Here is a 9,421-nt window from a genome sequence, read left to right on the forward strand (position 1 = left end):
ATGCAACAATAGCAGCACAGTTTTGTGACCTGCCCTGATGCTATACAGTCCCTTGCATAGCACTAAACAGTCTAACACTATTTTCTTGGCTGGGAAACATAAATGGGCATGTAAATACCTTCTGCTTCAAGAAAGTGCTTTTATGAATTTGGAGTAGCTCCTCTTTAGTAAAGAAGGACTTTTTGGTTCCTTACAGCACACCATAGCCTCAAAAACTTACAGGTGCTTGTCAACACCTATTCTTTCAGTAGTAGCTCCACAACTGCGTTGTAAATGGCACTATGAGAAGAAAGTTACTCCAGAGACACTAATGTTATTACACAGTAAGAGAAAGGTTAGCTAGGGGTCCAGTGGATCTACTCAATGACCCCGAGGCTGCCAAAAGTAACGGAAAAGAATAAAGCAGCTCGGGTGGGTGATGGCAGAAGAGAGGAGTGGAAAGGAAGAGCCTGACTTTTGCTGGTCACCCAAAAGAGATTGAATTTTTATCTGTAAGAAGACACAATTACCTTGAGAACGCAGTGTGCTGACAACGGAACTACCTGATGACAAAGATTAGATTGGTTCTTAAATATATTATAGCAGAAAGACAGCAAAACAAGTCATCTAAGGCAGCGTTTCTCAACCCTCTCTTGTGCCTCCGAAATCTCTCCTTTTTGTTTTATTCCATTCTCTATCACCAAATTTATTAGATCCAAAAGAAACGGGAGACAACTAGAATGGGATTTGGGCTACATACAGTAATGCATGGGTTGAGAAACGCTGATCTATCAAGGTTTTGAACTAATAAAATGACATCTCTTCAATAGCTATTTTTACTTGCTATGGTAACAATGTACATGACATAGAGGCAGGGGTAGGGAACCTACTGTTTGCGTCTTTCTTCTGGCTGCTAGGAGTGGTTGCCCAGTTCACCTTCACTTCCTAGGAAAAATAGACAGAAATCATGGAAGTCAGAAATTAGTTGTGGTTCGTGCTATTTGTGCGTTCGGTTTTCAGTAGAGATATTATATGCCACTGTACCTTGCCCATGATCTTACGGCCGTTCATGGCGGCTAGGGATGCAGCAGCATGGCGGTGTTCAAAGAACTCCACAAAACAGTAGGGGTCATTACCAGCAGTCTATGGAAGAAATAGACAACATATTAAAAGCCTATCACGAGAACTTTACATTGGAGCACCTGTCTAATATTCTACTAGAGCCATACTAGTGAGTACAAGGGCATCAACTAAAACTGAGTTGACACTACGTTTTTGCATCCATTTTTTGCAAAAAACTGATGAAAAACGGATGCATTTGTGTGCATCCATTTTGGTCCATTTTTCCTTTGACTTCCATTTAAAAAAAACAAAAAAAAACAAAACGGATCTGTTTCTTTTAATGGACACAAAAATTAGGTAGACTATGTTTTGTGTACGTTAAAAAAACGGATCTGTTTTGATCAGTTATTTTTATAATGTAGGTCAATGGAAAAACAGATTAAAACGGAAGCACACAAACCCATCCGTTTTTCATCTGTTTTTTTTTTTTTTATTTCAACTAGAAGATAAAAGCACAGGAACAACCATAAGATAGTACTACAAGAGCTAGTATCAGCTCTCCAGATGGTCCCAACACATTGCAAGGAATAAGGTTAGTTGTTGAGAGATACACAATGGAGAACACTAACAAATAATAAATACCTTAGCCCTTAATGCGATGTAAAACAGTTTCCAGAGCCAAGATTTGTGGGGAGTGGCACTTTATGGGCAGCTGTGTAATCGTATGGATGTGTACATCAATATCCATGCAAGCTGCTGTACATGGCTCATAGTGAGTCACTGCCCCTGCACTGCCAGTCCCTGAAATCTTGGCTTTGGTATCCCATTTTGTTCCATGTTGAGTGCAACAAATGTTAACCCTTTAAAGGGTACCTGTCACAGTGCTTGGGTGAGAACCTCAGAGTGCAGAAGAAGCAGATTCCAGAAGTTTAGATTGTCTGGTGAGTACTACCAAATTAGGGCCCTAATACACCAACAGATTATCTGAAAGATTTTTTTGAGCCAAAGCCAGGAATGGACTATAAACAGGGAACAGGTCATAAAGGAAAGACTGAGATGTCTCCTCTTTTCAAATCCATTCCTGGCTTTGGCTTAAAAAAATCTGTCAGATGATCTGGTGGTGTAATAGGGCCTTTAGACTAGGACAGGTAGTGGGCAATTTTCACAGCACCTGGAACTTCTGGCCTTATTACACCAACAGATTTATCTCACAGATTTCTGCAGCCAAAGCTCAGTCTTTTCTTTATGACCTGTTTTCTGTTTATAGTCTGTTCCTGGTCTTGGCTGCTGAAATCTGTCAGATAATCTAAGCACCATGACAGGTAGGCTGTCAAGGAATTTTCCAGTACCACTTTTGTAAGCAATGTTCTATTTTTAGTAATTGAACTTTTATATTCACTCATATTTTGGATTTACCCCCTCCAGCTGGGATTCCTGCCATGGTCATGTGATCACCCTGCCTATAACGTCACTGACAATGGTCACACATGCCCAATGTGGAGTAGCAACGCCCCAAATCTATGTAACGTTACCACTCATGTGGGGTACATGTGGTCTTCTGTGCATGCTTCATGAATATCTGAAGCGCAGCACCTATGACAGTGGTAAAATCTGTATATAAGTTATGCCACAATGACCCAAGTGTATGCACATTTACACTCCACTTGAACCTGAAGGTACTGATTAATCTTTAAAACATTATTAGAGTGATTTATTTATTGTAAGTGCTGGAAAAATCCTTTTATGTATATATTTCTCTGTTCCAACCACTACTAATACAGCGTGTGAATGGTGATAAATTCTTTGTCCTATTTAGAGATTTATTAGCTTCAATCTCTATGCAAACAGATGCCATGGCGATGTAAAGGCTGCTCTGAATCACATGCTCCCCACTTTTCCTCCGCAGGTCCATGGGTTATTCTGGAGAAAACCTAAGCTGGTGATAACTTTATGAAATCAAACTTACATCCATAATCATCTTGCAGCTTTTGCACGGACCAATCTGGCTGAAGACTTGAAGAATCAGAGCTTCTGTGACATCTCTAGACAGGTTCCCCACATAACTACAAAAAAAAAAAAGGGGGGGGGGGAAGGTTATTGACAAAGAAAAGCAAGTTGTACAAAGAATCTGTGCATGGACACATACGGCCCTCTGGCTGCAGAAGCATGGAATCAATTATCCCTCCGAAGTAGGGAGGTAAAAATATACAACTTAGATCTATAAAAAGCCTGAAAAACAGCAGCGGCCAATTCAGGCCACCGCCGCCAGATAACTGGAGATACAGGAATACTGGGAAATCCAAAACTGTATGCTTTGCACATTGAAACCAATCATTAGTTTTTAACTTTTTTTTTTTACATTCTTTATTGATTCAGATGTTAATTATGCTTTTTTTTTTTTAAATAAAAAATAAAAAATCTTTTATCATAATGGACAACATAAGGATTTGGCTTAGTATGAACCCATACTCACATTTAGACTAATTGTGCGTTTACACGGAGCGATCATTCGGATTTTCACGATAATCACATTTGAGCGATAATCGGCTCGTGTAAACACAGCAAACGATCAAGTAACGAACAAGAAATTGTTCATCGTAATCTTTCAAGTTCTCAAATCATCGTTGGTCGTTCACTGAAAACTTGCAGATCGCTTTGTGTAAACAGTCTTTCACCGATTCACCCTATGTGTGAGATAGGCTTACGCGATCTTAAAACAATCGCAACAACGATTTTTTTCAAACGATCTATCGTTCCGTCTGAATGATGATCGTTATAAAAAAAACACATTGTTACTTCGAAATCGTTCGATTGGGCGAATTATCGCTCTGTTTAAAAGGACCATTAGTTTGTCACCTTGAAATGAATGTATGGCCAGGTGTGGTATACGTTGGTATCCTATTCACATCACCTGATAACACCTGATTCATGCTAAAACATGCTAGCCAGTAAATGTTATCTGATGCTGAATACTCATATGCGATACTGGCAGAAAGAGTGGTCACATCTACAATACCTTTATAAAGACAAAGCCAAAAAAGCATTTACCATTTCCCTATAAAGGCTGTATTAAATAAATGGTACCGGATCCGCAGCGGTTCTCGCTACGAATCCGCAGAAGTGAGACCCGCTGCGGATGCGGTAGGTGTGAAGGCACCCTTATACTGTTTTTCCAGCAGTTAAAAAAAAAACAAAAAACAAAAAAAAAACATATACAGGTAAATAATAAAAATAAAATAAATAAAACCACTTTCTTTTGTTATTTCTGGCTATTTAACAAAAATGGATAGCTTTGGGATGTGCCAATTTCATGAAGATGTGCAGGCCTTTTCATATATTTGAAGCCTCTGCCGTTGTCTGTGTACACCTATTTCTCTATGTAAATTATAATAATCTGCCTGAGTATGTGAGACACCAGAACTCGCCTCCCCCCAGAATAAAAAGGGAAGAATTTGCTTAGCTTTGCATACATCACATGACCGAACCTTTAAACTAAACTCATATTTGTCTCATATTCACTTTAATACATATAACCACCTAGTTAGTGGAAATGTAACCAGACTAGAGTTATCAGAGGTGTTAAGGACTAATTCACGAAACGATTATCGGCCGTTACGTCCGATTATCGCCTGGTGTAATAGGCAGCAACCATCAGCCGACATTTACTTCAACACATACAGGATCCACAGCAGATATGACGGTGCAGATATCAATTAACTAAATAACTGAACACAGCATCAAATCTGCTGCGGATCCTGTACGTGTGAACGCAATGTCTCTTACCTTCCTCCTCGGTGCAGTTAGACGTGTGCTCCACGGTCTAGCAAGACCATTAGGAGCACTGCCCGCCTCTATAGTGCCAATCCGTCCCGCTTTATTTATTATCATTAGAAAGCAGGCCAGATCTGTGCTATGGGGCAGGCAGTGCTCCTAAGGCCTGCTCCCCCCCTCCAGTGTTCCTAACTGACCGCGGTGCACCCAGATAACTGCAAAGGAACAATGCTGAGGAGGAAGGTAAGAGACTAGAGACATACCTTCCTCCTCAGCCCCTCCTGTGCTATAGGGTCATATGGGCAGGTTAGATTTGTGTAACCTGATAATAGTTCCAATAAGCAAATCCACAAAAAACCCAGAGCATTTCAGTCTTATGTGAAAATCGCCAAAGGCCAGGTCCATGTGATGTCGTGTTCCGTATAGCCTCCTTCCCCAGGAGCTAACACTTACAAGTCACATGTCTAAAAGCTGAACCACAAATCATGACAATTAATAGTAAATAAACCCCACGCAGCTTTCAGCCATGTGTGTGATCCCAGCCTTATATACAATCAGCTTACCTCTCTAGTACACAAACCAACCACAGCAATCACTGAGCTCGGCGAGTGGGACTTAAGGGGCTATGTATCAGGGTGGTTTGGGGATCTCCACACTGGGGGGCCCCCCTTTGGCAACAGACTTTCCCCACCTGGAGGGATATCTGGCTATTCTCGTGGCTGAGGCTGCACGGACCCCTTTCCTGCAGACTATCTAGTACACGGTCACTTTGTTCCTCAGCTCGCAGCATTTGCTACAGTTTCCTGCTCTCTCGTGATCTATGCGTTTTAGTATCTCATGCTTCGCTGCTGCACCTGGCTATACCTGGGGATTATGAGTCACAGCTCTGTACATTTGAATGTCATTCTGTCATCTTTGATTTAACATTAGTACCTGTTGGTTTTAACTTGCCAGACAGCGAGTGCCCTTTGGACCTCAAGCAGATACATGTAGTTATTTGCCCCGTTCTTTGTATGGTTTCTTTGTTAACACATCTCGATTGGTTCATATTGTTTGTTGAGCCACCCTTTGAAGTGACTCCCCTCTTCCCCCTCCTCACTTTAGTTTTCTTTTCTTTTTTTTTTTTGACTAGGGTGGGTTATGGGTCCTAGAGGTTTGGAGTGCGAGTGCTCCTTAAGGCCCTATTACACAGAACGATTATCAGCCATATTCGGACGAAAAATAGAAGGTGACGTCAGCCAATATAAACAATGTCTGCTGATCATTGCTGTCGTTTGTCTTTCGACCATGTTAAAAGACAAACGACTGTGATGGCAGCGATCTGCTGCCACCGCTCCGTGGAGTGGGAGCAGCGGCAGCAGACCGCCGCTATCCTCTATGGGCTGCCCCCTGCACCTCCCCCTGCACTCACCTGCCGCGTCTAATAGCGGTGGCAGCGGGTGGGTAACGAGGAGTAAACGAGCGCTGACAGCACTTGTTGGCTCTGTGTTGCCTTGTGTAATAGGGGCTTTATGGAGGTTTTACACGGAGCGATAATTCGCCCGATCGCACGATTAACGATTTTGAATGAACAATTTTTTTTTTATAACGATCAGTGTTTAGATGGAACGATACATCGTACAGAAAAATCGTTTTCCTATCATTTTCTAATCACTTAAACCTATCTCACACATAGGTGAAACATTGAAAGACTGTTTACACGGAACGATCTGAGAATTTTTTGCAAACGATCAACAACGATTTGAGAACATGTTGAAAGATCAAAATGAACGATTTCTCGCACGTCGCTTGATCGTTTGCTGCGTTCACACGTACGATTATCGTTTGAATTCGATCGTTATCGTGCAAATTTGAACGACGAATCATTCCGTGGAAAAGGACCATTAGTTAGCGTGATGTTATTGGCTATTGATCTGTCCAACTGACACGTCTTGTCTGATTTAAAGGTTATGGATCTGTCGGATTGCATTATTTTTTATTATTGCTTTGTACTTCTTTTTGTGTAAAAAAAATAAATAAATAAAATTTGATCTGGTCATAAATCAGCTTGGAAAATAATTCAGGAGAGAATAGAGACTGTCTGGAGACTGAACTGGGGCAGGTCACTCATAAAGAGAAAGGGCTGGAGGAAGAATTGGGCAAAATGTTTAATAAAGACCTATGGACCATTGCCTGACCAATGATCATATGCTCAGCTCAGGCACTATAGGGTGACAGTATAACAAGGGATATTCAGGATTAGGAAAACAACCGATCAGAGCTCAGCTTTTATTTTAAGGCCATGTTCACATCCTGTATGAACAGTGGCCGTTGTTTGACGGCAAACAACGGCTGTGTCAAACAACGGCCAATGCCTCAGATGTTTACCCGGCTGATACTGCAATATCGGCCGGATGAACATAATTTTTAATTGAAATGCAGGCACATTCGGGGGGCGCCTACAATCCAATTAGCCACAGAGAACAGTGTAAACCCCACACGAGTATGAAGAATGGCACTGAGATCCTACGGTTATTAGCGGCTGGCGCATATCAGCAGGCTCACTGGCCCGAACCTGCTGATAGTGCTGCTTTAAATACTTAAAAATACATGTGAATCCAACCAATGTCTCTGTCCAACCATAGGTCTACTACCCTAAACAAGGGGGATCAAACCCACGGCCCTCCAGCTGTTGCAAAACTACAATTTCCATCATGCTTGTAGTTTTACAACAGCTGGAGGGCCGTGGGTTTGACAACCCCATTAAATCCATGCTGATTTCCATTCAGGTGTATAGACCCACAGTCAGGTTGCGTTCACGCTGTATTAGTGTTTACATTTCTCACACACTTAAATATTCATGAAAAAGATAAAAATCTTTAAAAGGAGACCTGTCACCCCCCGTGCCGGGGTGACAGGCTCCCAACCCCCGTTACAGCCCCCTATACTCACCTGATCGCGCCGGGTCCCACTTCCTGATCCGGTCGGGTCACGGAGATATCAGCGCCCGAAGCCCGGCGCGCGCGCTCACAGGAGAGTCCGACGCTCATAGAGAATGAATGGGGAGCCGGATTCTCTGTCATTCTCTATGGGTATCGGACTCTCCTGTCAGCACGCGCCCCGGGCTTCGGGCGCTCATATCTCCGTGACCCGACCGGATCAGGAAGCGGGACCCGGCAGGATCAGGTGAGTATAGGGGGCTGTAAGGGGGGGTCGGGAGCCTGTCACCCCGGCACGGAGGGTGACAGGTCCTCTTTAAGGGACACCATCAGCAGGTTATAAGCGTCTAATCTGCTGCTATGCCCCTATAGCGCACAGGATAAAGGGAAGTTTCTTACCTTTGTCCCTGGTGCTGTTTTCGTGCTATTAGCAATTTAAAGTATTGCCCCCCAAAACTTATACAAATCCCCAATATACACTTATTACAGGAAATGCACATAAAGTGCTTTTTTCCCTGCACTTACTACTGCATCAAGGCTTCACTTCCTGGATAACATGGTGATGTCACTTCCTGGATAACCTAGTGATGTCACTTCCTGGATAACATGGTGATGTCACTTCCTGGATATAGTGGTGATGTCACAACCCGACTCCCAGAGCTGTGCAGGCTGTGGCTGCTGGAGAGGATGATGGCAAGGGGACACTGAGGGACACAGGGCACTGGAGGGACACTGAGCATCCTCTGCCATCATCCTCTCCAGCAGCCACAGCCCACACAGCTCTGGGAAACGGGTCGTAACATCACCATGTTATCCAGGAAGTGACATCACCATGTTATCCAGGAAGTGACATCACCATGTTATCCAGGAAAAAAAGCACTTTATAAGCATTTCCCGTAATCTTTTCAAAAGAGCCGGCTCGAGACAGGAAGCTCCCGTCATCTACAGCGGCAGCAAGGCCGGCCGCCGCCATCTTGATTACGTCATTTGCGTTCCAGTGGTGGAACGCAAGTAACGTAATCAAGATGGCGGCGGCCGTGGCCGAACAAGAGGAACAGGTATAGTATAAGATACAGACTGCAACAACAGTCTGTATCTTCATTTTGTCTATTTATGAAGATACAGACTGCCTTTGCAGTCTGTATCATACTTTACCTGATCCTCTTGTCCGTTGCAGTCCGATGCCGGGCGCCGCCATCTTGAATACATCACTTGCGTTCCAGCGGTGGAACGCAAGCGACGTAATCAAGATGGGGGCGCCGGCCTTGCTGCAGCAAACAAGAGGAACAGGTAAAGTATAAGATACAGACTGCAAAGGCAATCTGTATCTTCAAAAATAGACTGCCTTTACAGTCTGTAGCTTATACTTTACCTGACCCTCTTGTTCGGTGCTGGAAGGCCGGGCGACGCCATCTTGAATACATCACTTGCGTTCCAGCGGTGAAACGCAAAGTGACATCATCAAGTTGGCGGCGCCCGTCCTTCGTTCAGCAATCAAGAGAATTGGGTAAAGGGATAAGATACAGACTGCACAGGCAGTCTGTATCTTCATAGATAGACTTAGGGAGAGATTTCCTTTGATAATAGGGACAGTGATTTTTAGGTGATTGGTCCTCTTTAAATGTGAATGCAACAGAAGTGAATGCTCTTTTGTCTGTTTACTAAATTTACTAAAATCACAACAAAGGAAC

The 9,421-nt window shown here is 43.2% G+C and overlaps 1 protein-coding gene across 2 annotated transcripts in view; it reads right to left on the reverse strand.

Annotated features, from left to right (window-relative positions):
• The window catches only part of TIA1 (TIA1 cytotoxic granule associated RNA binding protein), a 117,141-nt gene that overhangs the window by 11,208 nt on the left and 96,512 nt on the right, over nucleotides 1-9,421 (reverse strand). For both annotated transcript variants that reach the window (XM_069942925.1, XM_069942917.1), the window contains exons 2-5: nucleotides 3,008-3,104; nucleotides 1,024-1,122; nucleotides 866-924; nucleotides 510-538 (exon numbers count right to left, since the gene is read on the reverse strand). In XM_069942925.1, coding sequence (XP_069799026.1) covers nucleotides 510-538; nucleotides 866-924; nucleotides 1,024-1,122; nucleotides 3,008-3,019 — 199 coding nt within the window. In that variant the 5' untranslated portion in view covers nucleotides 3,020-3,104. The remainder of the gene's footprint in view (nucleotides 1-509; nucleotides 539-865; nucleotides 925-1,023; nucleotides 1,123-3,007; nucleotides 3,105-9,421) is intronic.

The sequence above is a fragment of the Dendropsophus ebraccatus genome, chromosome 1, assembly GCF_027789765.1.
Source record: "Dendropsophus ebraccatus isolate aDenEbr1 chromosome 1, aDenEbr1.pat, whole genome shotgun sequence".
NCBI lineage: Eukaryota > Metazoa > Chordata > Amphibia > Anura > Hylidae > Dendropsophus > Dendropsophus ebraccatus.